We start from the raw sequence: 17569 nt of genomic DNA, 5'->3' as shown, positions 1-17569 counted from the left end.
CCAACCTTATTATAATATCAGGTTCGATAATGAAAGTTTTTAATGTTATGAAAACAATTGTCTTATTGAGATAATTGCATGATTCGCTCCATATCGCTTAGAGCACTTGGTTCAATACACTTACCGAACAGACAGGGAGTACTACCAGATGCCAGAGGCAGCTGTTGACATTGCAAGGATCCTACAGCTACTCTCAGCAATGGAGAAAGGCTGCCTTGAAAAATTTGAAGGGAAGTCACTTGAGGAAATTGAGATTGAAGGTTTGTGCCTGGTTTAGTATTTAAAGGTGACCTGAGTGTTTTTGGAAACTAAGGTTAAGAGGCAGTGTTACTCCCACAAAGGGAACTGTTTACTTATGAAGACTAACAATGTTAACTGCACTTCTTTCATTACAACCTGTCTAAAACCAAGAAACTAGTCTCTTCTAAGGCTTCCTCCGTTGCCTTTGATGATCAGATTTCATAGGTGCATTTCTGCCAGTTGTCAATACAGAAACATTAAACTGGCAATAATGTGTATGATTCCACTGACATGTGACAAGGCAGCTTTAGGTCAATCTGCAAAGCACAGGGTCAGAGGTTTGATCTACAGTTCCTGCTGCCCACATGTTGAAATGTCTATGGGCAACACACTCTACCATAAATTGCCCTTGAAGGTTGCTCATAATCTAGATTGCTTATTCAAGTTCAACTTTATTAGAATATCAGCATAGATAATTTAAGTTAATAAACTTTTTTTTTAATCCAATGAAAATAATGTCATTGACATAATTGTGAATATTGTCTTTATTTTGATTGACGCCATATTGGTCCGATCTATCTTTACCATACACTTATGTCTTGCCTTTCTCTGAAGATGAACTGCAGCCGGATTTGGAGTACGACAAACCTGATGGTGACGATGACAATGAGGACGATGAAGAAGCTGAAAGTTCTGTTCAGTCAAGTGGTATGTAACTAAACACTAACCTTTTCATGTGACCTTACAAAATATTAGGTCACAAACTTTTGCACCCATCTGTAAGCAGCATGTTGACTGGAGCGAGTTGCACTTTTTTTTTTTATTTGCATGTGTCCCTATTTCACTAAAGCTGTAACATCAGTAGTATAATAAATACATCAGTGTAAAAGGTTAAATACAGTATAAGCCTAAGTCAGGTATTCTGATGGCAAACTTAATGACAACTTTGAAAAAGGGGAAATAATGCAGCCACCAATAAACCTTAGAAGTATTAACTGAAGATGAGTAGGTAACAGGGGTGGAAGAATTCTCCCAGATTAATAATGAAGTCAGGTGATTTTGTTTTAGAGATTTATGACAATGAAAATCTATGTAACCTGTAACATCTGTGGATTTGGAAGAAATAAGTCAGAGGAACGTTTGGAGTTCCTAGCTCCAATGGAAATGCAGGGATTTTTAAATGGTAAGTGTAGATGCTCTGATAACACATGGAGTCTGTCTTCTCCAGGTCCGTCCTCCTCAAGACGCTCTGTTTCATCAACTAAAAAAAAAGGTTTTTCCATGAGGAAGCTTGGACGACCCAGGACCAGGAGGCCAGAGAGCGGAAGTGAGGAATCTGAACCGTGTGATGAGAGAAATGATGAGAACACACCAAAAGAAGACAGGACAGAGGACATGCCCGTGGAGAAAGCTGAAGAAACACTGTCTCCTAGCAAACAGAATGCAACAAGCATTTATTTTAGTGAAGATGATGATAATTACATGAATGTGGACTTTGATTTGGACATAGATACAGATGAGGGCGGTGGAAAATATGAAAGTGACAAAGATTGTGATTCAGTTGGCTTAGCGCTAATGCCAGTGAAAACAAGTGTCAAAGAAACACCAAACCAGAACAAGGACATCAGTGATAATAAGACGAAAGACAGCTCATCTCACAAGCACAACATGGACACAGAACTTAAGGAAACCATGGATGTTGAAGCAGAGAATGATGTTGATCAAGAAGAGGAACAAACTGATCGGATGGATGTGGATAGCAGCAGTTCTTCTGCCATTTTAGATGCAGGTAAAATGTATGTATGGTTGTGCTCGAGGGTACGGTGTTATGAAATATAAAGGACACAATGTGTATGAAAAAATGTAAAGCTTCACAGTGAATATATTTTAATTTTAGCTTGTTAATGGTGCTAGAGTAAAAACTGGAATTACTAAAGTCAGCAGAAATTATTCCCTTGGCACCTCGGAGCTCTAAATGATCTTCAGAACCATTCATGCAGTAGTTTTTCTATTTACTCAAAAACAACACTGTCAACCTCAGGCCTCCTGTTTCACATGCTCCAGCTATCTCACCTCAATTACTTACTTTCACAAAGGTGTCCCACTTTTAATGAGGTTGAGCATCACACTTAACCTCAAGTTGCCCTTGAAGGTTGATCTCAATCTAAACTGCTTATTCAAGTTAAACTTTATTAGAGTATGAGCATGGATAATTGATAAGGTTTTGTATACAATGAAAATTATTGTTCGCTCAAGATAATTGCATCATTGTCTTTATTGTGATCGAAACCATATTGCTCAGTTCTCTCTTTACAATACACTTATGTCTTGCTTTTCTCTAAAGATGAATTGCGGCCGGATTTGGAGTACGACAAACCAGATGGTGATAATGAGGACAATGAAAAAGCTGCAAGTTCTGTTCAGTCAAGTGGTATGTAACTAAACACTAACCTTTTCATGTGACCTTACAAAATATTAGGTTCGCAAACTTTTGCCCCCATCTGTAAGCAGCATATTGACTAGAGCTAGTTGTAGCTAGTTTTTTTTTGTTTGCATGTGTCCCTATTTCACTAAAGCTGTAATATGATATAAAACTGTGTAAAAGGTTAAATTCAGTATACCTCCAAGTCACATATTCTGATGGTAAACTTAATGCCAACACCAGTAAAACTTAACAGTCTTAACTAAATATAAGTAATTAATGGGGGTGGAAGGTTATTCTCAGATTAATATTTAACTCAGGTGACTTTGTTACTTCACTGACAACGAAAATCTATGTAACCTGTAACATCTGTGGATTTGGAAGAAATAAGTCAGAGGAACATTTGGAGTTCCTAGCTCCAATGGAAATGCGGGGATTTTTAAATAGTAAGTTTAGATGCTTATCTAACACATGGACTCTGTCTTCTCCAGGTCCGTCCTCCTCAAGATGCTCTGTTTTATCGACTAAAAAAGAAGGTTTATCCATGAGAAAACGTGGACGACCCAGGACCAGGAGGCTGGAGAGCAGAAGTGAGGAGTCTGAACCATGCGATGAGGAAAATGATGAGAGCACACTGAAAGAAGACAAGACAGAGGACATGCCTGTGAAGAAAGCTGAAGAAACTCTGTTTCCTAGCAAAGAGGATGCAACAAAGGTTTATTTTAATGATGATGATGATAATGATGATGATGATTATATGAATGTGGATGTCTACTCAGACATAGATGCAGATGACGGCGATGGAAAATATGAAAATGACAAAGAGTTCAGCTCAGAGCAGGCGTTTATTGATGATTCATCCATCCAGCAAGAGAATAAGGAGGCTAACCTGGATGAAAACCCCTCCTATACCAACAGAAATCATTGTTATGTTTGCGGGAAAGCGCAGTCCAAACTTGCTCGTCACCTTTTCACCCATAGAAAACAAGAAGCTGAAATTGCTGAAGTGTTTGCGTTACCTCGATGCTCCAATGAACGGAAAATTAGACTGCAGAAGTTACGGAACAGAGGAAACGACAAACATAACCAGGAGGTTTTGAAGACTGGCCGTGGAGAACTGAAAGTTAGAAAAAGAAAAAACTTGCCGACCCTTTCAAGATCCTGTGCACCCTGCATATATTGCAAAGGGATGTATGATCGCAGAGAGATGTGGCAGCACTTACAAAAGTGCTTAGTCAGGAAGTCCCAAAAACCTCCAACAGCTACAAACAATGAAAACTCTTCTTTGGTTGCCACTACAGTGACAACTCCCCAAGAAATCTCAGCAGATGTGAAAGAGATATTAAAAACTCTAAAGAACGATGAGATTTCTTCTGCAGTTTGGAATGATTCTTACATACTGCACTTGGCACAGTATTTGTGCCAAATGAAAGCAAAGAAGATAAAACATAAAGACCTCAAAAGGAAGCTAAGAGATATGGGAAGACTTCTGGTAGCACTAAGGAAAAAGTCGATATGCAGCTTTGAGGAGGCTCTGAAACCCAAAAACTTCAGCAAAGTTGTGGAAGCTGTCCGAGAAGTCTCTGGTTTTAATGGAGAGACGAACTCTTCTGATAGATCAGCTGCTTTCTTAAGACTGGGAAGGTCACTCAGGAAAATGGGCAACATGAAATACCACAGGGCTTTGAAAGAGGATGCTGATCTGGCAACAATACAGGAAGCAGAGACATTTATGGCACTGTGTGCAAAAGAATGGATGGCTGCTCCCCTATCAAAGTTAAAGGCAAACACTGCACCAAACATCCCGTTCACACACGACGTGCAACTTTTCTACCAGTACTTGGAAACGACGGCAGCTTCTGCAGTTAGTAGTCTCACGATGTATGAGAGCGCACCGGTCTATATTGCACTTCTCAGGGTGACAGTAGCACTGGTTTCAGTCTTAAACAAAAGTGCATCAGATGTTTCAAGAATCACACTCCAGTCTTTCAATGAAAGGGAAGAGACTGAGCTTCAGGAAGATGCTGCTGTTGTGCAATCACACTTTGAACAAATTCTGTGCAAACGTTTCATGAAGATCAAACTTATGAGCAAGTGTGGGAAGAAAGCGGAGAGCAAAAAAGTTGTTGTTACTTTGACCCCTGAACTGCTCAATGCAATAACCCTACTGGTGCACAAGAGAGAAGCGTGTGGTGTACATAAAAATAATCCCTTTTTATTTGCAAGGCCTGTCAACATATGTACAAGCTTCTTCCAGGGACACGTGTGTATCAACACCTTAGTACCTCGGTGCGGTGCAAAGAACCTGGAGAACCTCAGGTCTCAGTTTTTTCGTAAGCACATGGCAAAAATTTTCCAGATTCTCAGCCTCACAAATGATGAGCTTGGTCATTTAGCCAAACTGCTGGGTCGTGATATGCGAACAGACAGGGAGTACTACCAGATGCCAGAGGCAGCTGTTGACATTGCAAGGATCCTACAGCTACTCTCAGCAATGGAGAAAGGCTGCCTTGAAAAATTTGAAGGGAAGTCACTTGAGGAAATTGAGATTGAAGGTTTGTGCCTGGTTTAGTATTTAAAGGTGACCTGAGTGTTTTTGGAAACTAAGGTTAAGAGGCAGTGTTACTCCCACAAAGGGAACTGTTTACTTATGAAGACTAACAATGTTAAGTGCATTTCCTTCATTAGAACATTTGTAAACCAAACAAAACAAGTGTCTACAACACTTCTTGCTAGAAGGCTTCTTTCGTAGTTCATCTTTGCCACCCGTCAATGTAATAACATTGAACGACTGGCAAGAATTTGTATAATGCCACCTACATGTAACAAGGCAGCTTTAGTTCAGTTTGAGGTTTGATCCACAGTTCCTGCTTCCCACATGTTGAAATGTCCTTGGGCAACACAATCAACCCCACGTTTCCCTTGAAGGTTGCTCTTAATCTAAATTGCTTATTTTTTGCATAAGTCCAACCTTATTATAATATCAGGTTCGATAATGAAAGTTTTTAATGTTATGAAAACAATTGTCTTATTGAGATAATTGCATGATTCGCTCCATATCGCTTAGAGCACTTGGTTCAATACACTTACCGTATGGCTTACTTTTCTCTGAAGATGAATTGCAGCCAGATGTGGAGTTTGACAAACCTGATGGTGACGATGACAAGGAGGGCAATGAAGAAGCTGAAAGTTCTGTTCAGTCAGGTGGTATGTAGCTAAACACTAACCTTTTCATAAGACTTTTGTGCCCTTCTGTAAGCTGTATGGTGACTGGAGCGAGTTGCACTTTTTTTGTTTTCATGTGTCCCTGTTTTACTAAAGCTATAACATCAGTAGTATAAAATAATTCAGTGTAAAAGGTTAAACACAGTATAAGCCTAAGTCAGGTATTAACTTTAAGATGACTTGTTAAGGGGGGTGTTAGAGATTAATCTCAGGCTAATATTGAAGTCAGGTGACTTTGTTTTAGAGAATTAACCTAAATGATAATGAAAATCTATGTAACCTGTAACATCTGTGGATTTGGAAGAAATAATTCAGAGGAACATTTGTAGTTCCTAGCTCCAATGGAAATGCAGGGATTTTTAAATGGTAAGTGTAGATGCTCTGATAACGCATTGACTGTCTTCTCCAGGTCCGTCCTCCTCAAGACGCTCTGTTTCATCAACTAAAAAAAAAGGTTTTTCCATGAGGAAACGTGGACGACCCAGGACTAGGAGGCCAGAGAGCGGAAGTGAGGAGTCTGAACCATGTGATGAGAGAAATGATGAGAACACACCAAAAGAAGACAGAACAGAGGACATGCCTGTGAAGAAAGCTGAAGAAACACTGTCTCCTAGTAAGGAGAATGCAACAAGCATTTATTTTAGTGATGACGACGATGATAATTACATGAATATGGACTTTGATTTGGACATAGATACAGATGAGGGCGGTGGAAATTATGAAAGTGACAAAGATGGTGATTCAGTTGGCTTAGCACTAATGCCAGTGAAAACAAGTGTCAAAGAAACAGCAAACCAGAACAAGGACATCAGTGATAATAAGATGAAAGACAGCTCATCTCACAAGCACAACACGTACACAGAACTTAAGGAAACCATGGATGTTGAAGCAGAGAATGATGTTGATCAAGAAGAGGAACAAACTGATCGGATGGATGTGGATAGCAGCAGTTCTTCTGCCATTTTAGATGCAGGTAAAATGTATGTATGGTTGTGCTCGAGGGTACGGTGTTATGAAATATAAAGGACACAATGTGTATGAAAAAATTTAAAGCTTCACAGTGAATATATGTTAATTTTAGCTTGTTAATGGTGCTAGAGTAAAAACTGGAATTACTAAAGTCAGCTCTAAATGATCTTCAGAAGCATTCATCCAGTAGTTATTGTTTTCACCCAAAAACAACCTGGGGCCTGCTGTATCACAAGCTTCAGCTATTTCTCACTATCACAAAGCTGGATCACTTTTAATCAGGGTAGATAACCATGGCCAACCTGGTCCAGTCCATGCTTTAGAGGAACTTTATAATGAGTTTATTATGAAATGACTACATGAATATGATTAATTTAGTTGTACAAGATGATGTTACTCCCACATAATCCCTGATGGCATCAGTGCTTTTACACTCATCACTGCTATTCAGAATAACATGAGAACCTGTGATTTCAATTGGTCTTTTTATTAGGAGAAAAGGTGTTAATACTGTTATATTACTATTTCCCATGCTTTCAAATCAACATGACACTGATGTAGAGTAGCTACTCCTCTCTCTGCTCTGGCAGACATTCACTAAGACCATTATAATAATCAGGTGCTAATTTATGGTTTCTTGTTAGCAGTGCTTTAATATTTAAAACTATTTCCAGTGTTTCTACAACTTATTCGGTTCTAGTTATGTGATCATATTATTTACACTCACACACAATATTATCTCTTTTGCTCACACTGTAGACAGTATCATTGTTTTCATTTCATAATTTATCAATTCCTGTTCCTGCCATGTCCCTTTTAAGTACGATCTATGTCTCTTTTGCGAAACACTTCAGAGTTAGCCAGAGGAGCTAAAGTTTCATCGAGCCAGTTAATAGCCCACTTTGTCTTTCCTGTGATCAAGGATGGCCAGAATAAGTTGAACTTGTTTTGTGATACAGGCCACTGCTGGGAACACTAGGCACAAATCGCTAGGCTTCATACTCTGAACAATAATTTCATGCATTTTTATTCATCTGACCTGAATAACCGAGACTTGTTTACACCAACATGTTTTTTCTTTATTTATAGAAAAGAAGAACAAATTATCAGCTGCAATGACTGGGATGAAAGAACTGAAGATATTAATCCCCAAATTGGAGATTGTAAGGGTCTAATTTCCTAATAATCTAATAATAATAATTATTATTATTATTAATAAAAACTTGGTCACTAATAATGACATATTTTATATCGCACAACAGGCAGTTCCGACCAAGCAATTGGATTGGACAATAGTAATTCAATGAGTATTGTATTAAGAGTATAAAAGCACTGCGAAGTTTAATTGTATATATCCCTCCGCTTTAAAGCTGCTCTATTAACTGGAAATTACAGTAGCTTACTGTTACACAGTAACAAACTACGCCGAAAAGATGGATGATTTTAACATTTAAAATAAATAATGAAAGGGCGTCAGGAGAGGATGAGGAGAAGGAAAGAAGCCTGGATAATTTGGTGCAAACCTCTGTGTGCTTATGTGACTTCATCCGACCTTAACTAATTGGAGAGCTAACAAAGTGAGGCAAACAGCATGAGCTTTAAACTGCTTTCAGACTAAATCTATATAAGGAAAATTAAAATAAATAAAAAAATAAATATTGACCATAAGTCCGTAGACAGGACCGTGCACTTTAGGCAGATTTAACGCATCATATAAATCAGCTACCGGTTAGATTTTCGGTTAGAGTTCATGTCTGCCAACACACGTCTTACACCAACTACAGTCTGAGAGCCTGGGCCATACAGAAAATGTCTGATGCCGGACTTGAAGCGACAGGGATCGTGGGAGTGAGTGGACATAAAACTATAGACTTAACCAAAAACGTATTGTATCGCAGGTCTGAAAGCTCGCTAAAAGTTATTGGACACGAACCACTGACAGCAGGAAGACATGGAGCAGTTAACTGTCAGAACAAGCTGGTAACTCACCAGATTCACACATTCCACCAAAGCGACTATCAACAGATGCTTTTCTTCTCTGGTGGCATCATAAATGGAAACCTACGGATAAACGTACATGAATCTAAACAGCTAGACACTGCTTGGTGTGATGTATACTTAAAATAGTGGGCAGGAATCTGCTCTTTCTTTATGTTGCTCTGCAATAAGCATGTCAGTTACCGTTTTATTTGTGTTGGCAGAGCTAAATAACAGCAATATAATATGAGGGTGTGATGTGGTTATAGGCATAATATATTGCGTATATAATATAAATTACTATTATATATACATTTCAACTTAACCTGATTTTCCATCGTAATATAAAAAAATAATTATAATCCCATCAGCATTACAGTTTTTTTCAAATATTTTTCAAAAACTGTTTCATTATAGGAGAATATCCAGGGTCCAATCCACATTTCCCGGTTACCATCTGTCTGTAGGAGGTTGTTGGGGAAAGATCAGCCTCTGCAGAAAAGCAGCAACAAGTATGAAATGTCTTCTCCGTCAGCAGACATCGACAACAAGTCAAGTGATGCAAAGGTGAGGAAACGCGCTCCTGTCATGTTTCTAGTTGAAATAGCTCATCTGCACTTATTTATATAAGTCAGTAACATAATAATGATGAAATCTTCATTTGTTCTTTTTCCTGTCAGGACATAGAAATGATGTGCTCCTTCTGCAAAAAGCCCATGATGAAGGGACAAACTGCTTACCAGAAGAAGGGTTTCAAAGATGTCTTCTGCTCCAAAAACTGCCTTTTTGAGATGTTCCCCATGAACAGACAGACAACAAAGACCTGCCATTACTGTCTCAGGTAAGTCTGTAAAAATCTTATTCATAGAGTGCTAAACCAACGTACAAAATCATGGTGTTCATGTGTTTTTTTCTAGTTTTCTGTCAGCCAGACATTATCAATTTATTTATTATGGCAGGAACATTAACTGCTGAAGGCCTTTTATTAAATAAAACACAGTGAACATGTTTTCCTGTGTAGCTGATCTGAACCTCCAGGGGACTACTACCTTGTACCTGCATATGGTAAAGTTTCTAGGCTGATTTTTTTTTTTTTCAGTGGGTTGGTTTGTTGGATCTGACCCACACATTTGTCAGACTTCATGGAGTACAAGAGGTTTGTACTACTATTTAAAAGGAGAAGTGCTGAAACATTATAGTGATGGACAACAGCACAGTTATAACGAGCTCTAAAATCTTCCTGCACCATCTACGTAACTTACACTTTAGCAGTTTGAGTTACGTATAATATTAATATTTGCATTTTCATCTCCTGCCAAGAAGAAAGCACATGTTCCCGTTGACTAAATACAACATCTCACCACCAATAAATAACCTGTGCTTCATTATATCATCTATATAATGTTACCATAACAGGTCATGGTAACCGTTGCATCTTAAAATTGTGATAATTGGGGCATTATATTTTATTAAATCAGTATGCCACCCATTACAGCTAGTGTACCAGCACATTTTCACATTTCTCCAAAGTAATTCCACTAGCTATACTCTCAATTTTCTTCATTACCATTATTATCTCATCCTGCGCTTCTGGATAAACATTATTTTTAAGTTTATTTGCCACATTGAAGGCGGAGAAACTCTGGATCATCTCTTCTCCCTGATCTGTCAGGTCGATAACTCAGCTGCTGGACCTCATCATGGCTGTAGTGGACACTAAAGGAACTATGAAGGATTTCTGCAGTGTCACGTGCCTGACCAGTTACAAGTCCAACACTGGATCCACCCAAGTGGCGCATCTCCTCTGCAGCATGTGTAACAAATCATGCCCTGTGAGTAAATACACGTTTACTTTTCCCCAAGTTCAAACCAGCAAATTAGTGTCTTTACCTTACTCACTGCCTCTTTACTTTGTACAGGCCGCATGTGAGTTGACCCTGAAGGAGGCTGTCCATAAGTTTTGCAGTGACTCCTGCTTGGAAGATTTTCGCAGGGACAAGATGGGGGTCTGTGAGAACTGCAGCTCCCCGTGCCTCAAGAAGCTTGTACTGAAGCTAGAGGGGGAACCAAAAACCATCTGCACTGAGAGATGTCTCGATCATTTTAAAGAGGTGATGTAAAAATCTACTGCCTAGTGCAGGTCCAGAATCACCATTCAGTGCACAAACCTAGACTAAATCACAGCACATGTGATACACACTATATAGTATATTAGGAAAAGAAACAGGAGAAAAAGCAGGACAACAGTACAGTATGTTTACAGTTGTGCATAAAATAAGTTTACTGGGTTAATGGCTATTTAGTGCGATATATATTTTTGGTTCAGCAATTGTTTTTATTTCTACTTACGTTCACTGTTTGATCTTCCAGCAATGAAAAAGAAGTGAACAGGCAACTTGAATCAAATCATCGGCTTTCGGCTTGTCCCTTCAGGGGTCACTACGGGGGAATGCGAGTGTTTTTTGCCGGACCGGCATCAGGGTAGACCTTGCTGGCTGGTGGGACGGGATTCGAACCCAGCCCACCAGCATATAGGAAGAGTGATTGAAGAAGCATTAATTAGTGCATTTTTTTATTGACTTTATTCTTCTACAGGTTAATATACACATTTGGGTGTACAATTATGCAATATGTTTGTATGTTTAAAGTCAAGTGACATTGAGCAGGAGTTGTACTTCACTACAACAAAGGTGTATGGCTATAACTCCATTCACTTGGTTGGGACAAAATACACTAACCCTTTGAGTCTCAGACTGGTTCACTGCCCACTGCATTAGCAAAGACTGAAGTCAAGGAGCCCTGAATAGCAACTTGCAAATCTACACGCACACAATTTGTTTCATTCCCAACATATCAGGTTTCCAGCAAGACATAAAGCACCGTGTAATAGTTGAGGTGCAAAATATAAAGTGACGATGCTTAAAATTTATGCTTTGAATTGCGTTTATTTTTCAAGCAGCTGATTTAAAAAGTGCAGTAAACAGGTAAAATCTAAATCAAATCAGTATTGTTACCACCATTGTTGCCTTTAAAATGGCACCAGTTCTATTTTGAACAATGCACTGAGCCTCTGGTGAGACTTATGTTTAGTACTTTAGATCCAGTCTGTCAGACATTTTCCATATTTGTACTTCAGGACCTTCTTACCACAGATGGTACCATGCTATACAACATAAATATTACCTGATTAATTTGTTAGTGCACAAGGGTCAGCACAGGAAAATTAAAATAAATGCACTGCAGTGTCTATTTTACAGCTAAAGCAAAGCTAGATCGGCAGTGCGAGTAGGAAAACACGTGCCCCGTGTGAGGCTCGAACTCACGACCTTCAGATTATGAGACTGACGCGCTGCCTACTGCGCCAACGAGGCTGTAGAAATGGGACTGAATAGGACAAAGGGAATAGTACACGCAGCTACAGAAAACAGGGTGATGTATTGTCTTATGTATAGATCGGCATAAACTGAGCAGGTGGTATTATTATTGTGGCTGATCGGCAGAGCGAGTAGGAAAACATGTGCCCCGTGTGAGGCTCGAACTCACGACCTTCAGATTATGAGACTGACGCGCTGCCTACTGCGCCAACGAGGCTGCAGAAAGCGGACCGAATAGAACAAACCGAACAGTACAAGCAGCTACAGACTACAGAGGGTGATGTACTGTCCTATGTATAGCGCAGCGTAAAACAAACAGGTGGTTTTATTGTTGTGGGTGATCGGCTGACTGAGTTGTAAAACATGTGCCCCGTGTGAGGCTCGAACTCACGACCTTCAGATTATGAGACTGACGCGCTGCCTACTGCGCCAACGAGGCTGTAGAAATCCGATAGAATAGAACACAGTGAACGCTTGGGGGTCAACGGGTGTGTTCGTTGTTCTTGTTTTCGGAATTAAGCATTGTTTTAGCGACGGCGTGTTAACGATCATCCGTGACCTCAAAAGTTTGCGATTGCACGAGCGCTGTAAACAGGGTTTGATCCCAGGTACAGTTGATTGTGTCGAAAACAGCTTCGACTGGCGACCTGTGATTAGTGGACGTAACACTGTTTTGTCCTCAATAAAAACAGAAATTTGAACCTCCACGTTACGTTGTCACGACTGAACTTGGAGGCAACTTCACAGAGAAAAGGTGGCTGCAGTTCGTAACCTAACATAGTTCTCCTTAACTTTCCCCTGAACTTCTCCTTAACTGCCCACTAGGAAGCTTTAAATAGGACGTCAACTTCAGCTTCGTCGGGATTTGTTCCTTTCACGCACATTTTCGTGCCTGCGTTTACTCTTTTTCTTAAAACAAAACAAACAAACAAAAAAAACAGAAGTGAAATCTTTCCACTGAGACATCGTGGAATTGACGCTGGTTTGCTTAACGGTGGTCAGGTCTCTACAGTTACCGTTAACTTTACTTCATAAAGCTTCATAAAAACATTAGATGGCGATTTTGTTCGTGCAGTTATGGTTCTGTGTATCTGTTGTGTGTTTTTTTATTTGTATGTATTTTATTTGCTGTTTTGTTATCTTTAGACGTTAGATTTGGGTTTATTAAAAGAAATGCATCAAGGTCTGCAATAAGTCTAAAATTGTCATTGTAATTAAAAACATGATCTGTAGTGACGTGTTAAAAGTAGTAACTCCTTACATTTCTTTTAATCGATATAACAATTTAATGCATAATTAGCTATTACAGATGTTTCTTCTTCAGAAATTAAAGTTATGTTTAAATTAATTTGTGAAGAGAGACTCATTAACTATCTGCTGCAGCACTTTATTTTTGTGTGGTTTAGACATGAAGACACAGCCATACAATGTGAATTCCTCCTCAAAGTCCCACGTAACTGTCAGCTTTTGTATAGTGCACTGCTCTGTTGTACTTTACCAGGTTTCTCTAAAGTTTGTCAAAGCACTTCCTTGGCAGTGCAAACACAGGTGAGAGAATATAGTGTAAATCCTTCACAGACAAGCGTCGCTGAGTACAACTTTTTTTTGTACTCCCATTTAAGTAACCATTAACTTTCAGAGTTGTATGGACTTTTCCCTTCCTCGCATCCAGAGAATCCCACTCACAATCTGTTGCCATGTTTTGAAGCCATTTATTGCAGTAGCATTAATGTTGACTTGGACGAGCACCACAATCAGTTTTTAATCAGTTTATTAAAACAGGCTCCCGGTGACCTATTCACAGCATTGCAGGGTGAAATAAACACTCTGCAATATCACTCACGGCCTGTTTTCTTGTTAGATTCTTCTGCAGAATATCAAGACACCCCAACCATGCACCATGTGCCACACCACTCAACCAGTGCCTGACATGATTGTCTACAAAAGTAGCAGCGAGACAATGGAGCTCTTTTGTAGTCGCAACTGTGTGACATCATACAAACTAGGGTCTACACTGATGCACAAACTTCAAGGTACTAAACAGTAACCTTTGTCAAGATATTGTGGTGTTGTTGTTGTTGTTTTTTTGGTTGTTTTGAGTGTATAGATTGTTAATAACTGCAAACTAAAAGTTTTAATCTGTGTTTGCTTTCTGTCTTTAGGAAAGACAGGCTCAGATCAGATGAAAAAGACTAAAAGGGGCATAACATTGGAGCAAACCTTAAATACTGTGAGTATATGCCGTACAATAAATGTATTTATTGGAGGAACGAGGAAATCTGATTGATATTTAAATTTGTAACAAGAGCAACTTAAAGCATGTAAAACTGCAAACGATCTATCTGAGGACGACTTCTAACCGCTGTGCACTCTCACACAGGAGGATGTAAACATCAGGTCAGACTACACTTCTTCTTGTCCTGCTGAAAAACACCCTGAAATCAAGTTAGTCACCAAAAGCTGCTACAACTGCTTTCGGTAAGTTCATAAGTTTTTGTTTGTTTGTTTTTTTACTTCATTGTTTTTTATTGGATCATTTTTGTCTATGTGCTCTTGAGACAAAAGAGGGACTTATAAGTAAATCAAATATTAATCACTCGAACATTTCAAAGTCCAAAATCATTCATCTTTTCTTTAGGGTGATAATGCGGCCTCACAACATCATCCTGGCTCCAGTGGATGACTCAGGAACTATGAAGGAATTATGCAGTGAAACCTGCCTTGCCTCTGTCAACTCCAAGAGGAGCTTGGCTGCCACAAAACCTCTACTTCCACTAGGACCTCATTTAGAATGCAAGATGTGCAACAGATACTGTTATGTAAGGAACTCACTCTGTGTGTTATTTGGAGTAGGGTTTGGGCAGTGATCTGCTTTTATAATTTCTCTTCAAAAAGAGCAACATATTCGCCCACACTTTACAACTTTCCTACACATAGTTCATCTGTGTACCTCAACTGAAGATACTGTTTCCGTTTTTTCAAAATGCCTCTTGGTACGAAGCAGCAATAGCAACAATATGCCCTTTGAGGGACTGTTTTCAGACATTTCAGCTACTACACACATGATGCGAAGTAAACGAAAAGTCAGGACACATTGCTTTGTTGCATTTGTATATAAAATTTAAACAAAACAATTTTGTGTCTATTCATAGTAATTGCTCCACATTTGTACTTGCTGTATGTCAATTTCAGTGCAAGTTCAGGCTGATGCTGGGTGGAATTGTCCATGGCCTTTGCAGCGACACGTGCCTCACGAACTTCCGGAAAGTCAACATCGTGCCTCTGCTGACCTGTGACGTCTGCAGCTCCATCCACCTTGACCGACAGTTTGAGCTGAAGATGGACGATAGCAGTAAAAACATCTGCAGCGAAGAGTGTCTGGTCAAGTTCAAAGGGGTAGAGAAATTAAATGGAAAAATCAGATCAAAATCCTTTTTTATACTGACAGTTATATGGAATTTATTGTTTAAAATATGTGCAACCTTCACATTAACACTGTTGAATCTAGCACATTAGCATACAGTATTAAAGCATTAACAATGTGTACTAGACTGTTTGAATAGATTTGAAAACCAGTCAGCAATTTTGCTCAAAAATATGTCCTAAATAAGCAAGTTATTTAAAGACTCAGGAGCTGAAAAGGAAAAGTAAGTAATTTCCTTAATTGGTCATGATTCTTAAATTTAAGGCTCTTTTTATGAACTGAATGCGGGTAAAGAAAGGTATAAGGTTTTGTTAGTTTTTACGCTTGATTTTTAATAACCGGCAATATCGTGAGATGCATTAACAGGATGCCATGAGAAACATATCTAAACTGAAAATAATTTTATACTGGTTGTTTATGACTTTGCAGAAAGTCACAAAACCTCAGCTTTGCCTCATGTGCCAGACATCTCATCAGATGTCAGACATGGTCGAAAACAAAAATCAAGACGGCAGCTTGAACTTCTTCTGCAGCAACAGATGTATGATGGTGTACAAGGCCTCGTTTCTGACTGTGACAGGTACTGTACAAGCATATTTTCAAACGCAGATTTACGGTTTCTCTGTCTTATATTTGTGTACTCCATTTGTTGTATAATTCAATGGGTTTTATTTAACCTCAAGTAGGGTAGATTCAATGAGAAGCCTCCTCTCATTTTGAGGATCACCCCACAGTCACAGCTGAATGAAACGGCACAAGAAGTCAGATTTGTGGCTATTGAGCAGCTCCACTGGGGCAGTTGGGGTTTTTCACATGTCCCATGAACTTCCGGCGATTAGCTCACTTCTCTGACCCCTTAGGCCAGCAGTGCTCTTTTTGTTTTATTTATTTATTTTTTATTGCTTTTTTGCTAAAACATTTCCTCATGTTTCTTAATTAGATTATAGCTTATCCATTGTTCATACACTACTACCTCTGTGTGTGGCAGATTTTTAAAATGTCCTTAACAACTTAGTTGAAGGACTTTCTGCTTTTGCAAACCATAATTTGTTTTAAACCAAGGCTCAGTTGACCTATTGGACCTTGTCAAATGTCTTTTTAGAAAAGCGCAAACCTTCCTGTGAACAGAATGACCTTGAAGAAGTGAAACCACCACCACATTTCTTTGTGAGTATGTTTAACAAGGTTCTCTGCTATAATTGTAAAACCCTTCAAGGCTTTATTCTAAACCTTATTTTTGTGTGAGCAGTTGCAGGATAAACATACCTAATAACTTATCTAAGTATGCAATTTAAAATGGCAATAAACAGTGCAATATGCATCTCAGTTTCTTTCGGATAAAGTGCAGATTTCACTGCATTTCAGCGTCATTTTAGGCCACTTAAAAAAAGGTTCCCTTCCTCCTGGAGAAACTGAGACTGTCACTAATGTGATCGAACAGTATAAGAAAAGTTAAACACAGTAATAATGACAAAATTTGAGTTTTCCATTGAGTTTTCCTGTATGTTGCACAGCTAATTGATGTTTCTGTTCACTTTTATTCAAGATAAAAGAAGAGCCTATTGATGATGAATACAACCAGAAAGTCACACTGTCTGTATCTACACTGGACATTAAGAGTGAACCAAGTGTGGCAAAGGTGGACACACATTATTTTTTTTAGTGTTCGAAATATATTGTTCAACTGTAGTGAAGTAAAAGCTGATGGGATTACATTCCACTACTGTATTTGAATGAGGTCTGTCTGACTATTATGATTAACATGTACATTAATCTTGCTCATACTTCTGCTCGCTTTTAATATTGATATGAATAAAACTGCAGATGATGTTATCAACAATACCGTTGAGGAACAGATGTGCATGGGGCAATTTTAAATAATTTATTGTTCTTGTTGAATTTATCTTTTACTGCCAATGTAGTTCAAAGTTCCTTGAC

At 38.8% G+C, this 17569-nt stretch overlaps 1 protein-coding gene and 3 non-coding genes across 5 annotated transcripts in view; 1 reads left to right on the top strand and 3 right to left on the bottom strand.

Moving 5' to 3' along the window:
- The first annotated feature begins 40 nt into the window (after nt 1–40).
- The window catches only part of LOC137103812 (uncharacterized), a 28362-nt gene continuing 10833 nt past the window's right edge, over nt 41–17569 (top strand). For both annotated transcript variants that reach the window (XM_067484543.1, XM_067484623.1), the window contains exons 1-20: nt 41–260; nt 856–948; nt 1469–2029; nt 2585–2671; nt 3154–5217; nt 5777–5869; nt 6297–6860; nt 7946–8019; nt 9251–9400; nt 9514–9674; nt 10506–10665; nt 10753–10944; nt 14069–14240; nt 14370–14437; nt 14588–14685; nt 14846–15026; nt 15400–15603; nt 16061–16211; nt 16734–16798; nt 17178–17270. In XM_067484543.1, coding sequence (XP_067340644.1) covers nt 149–260; nt 856–948; nt 1469–2029; nt 2585–2671; nt 3154–5217; nt 5777–5869; nt 6297–6860; nt 7946–8019; nt 9251–9400; nt 9514–9674; nt 10506–10665; nt 10753–10944; nt 14069–14240; nt 14370–14437; nt 14588–14685; nt 14846–15026; nt 15400–15603; nt 16061–16211; nt 16734–16798; nt 17178–17270 — 5343 coding nt within the window. In that variant the 5' untranslated portion in view covers nt 41–148. The remainder of the gene's footprint in view (nt 261–855; nt 949–1468; nt 2030–2584; nt 2672–3153; nt 5218–5776; nt 5870–6296; nt 6861–7945; nt 8020–9250; nt 9401–9513; nt 9675–10505; nt 10666–10752; nt 10945–14068; nt 14241–14369; nt 14438–14587; nt 14686–14845; nt 15027–15399; nt 15604–16060; nt 16212–16733; nt 16799–17177; nt 17271–17569) is intronic.
- Nucleotides 12132–12204, bottom strand: trnam-cau (transfer RNA methionine (anticodon CAU)). Its single transcript has one exon. It is a non-coding gene; the product is annotated as a tRNA-Met (tRNA).
- On the bottom strand, nt 12352–12424 carry trnam-cau (transfer RNA methionine (anticodon CAU)). Its single transcript has one exon. It is a non-coding gene; the product is annotated as a tRNA-Met (tRNA).
- trnam-cau (transfer RNA methionine (anticodon CAU)) lies at nt 12574–12646 on the bottom strand. The gene has a single exon. It is a non-coding gene; the product is annotated as a tRNA-Met (tRNA).

The sequence above is a fragment of the Channa argus genome, chromosome 1 (genome assembly GCF_033026475.1).
Source record: "Channa argus isolate prfri chromosome 1, Channa argus male v1.0, whole genome shotgun sequence".
Lineage (NCBI taxonomy): Eukaryota > Metazoa > Chordata > Actinopteri > Anabantiformes > Channidae > Channa > Channa argus.
The sequence above is the reverse complement of the archived record's forward strand: the minus strand, read 5'-3'. Positions and strand labels throughout refer to the sequence as shown.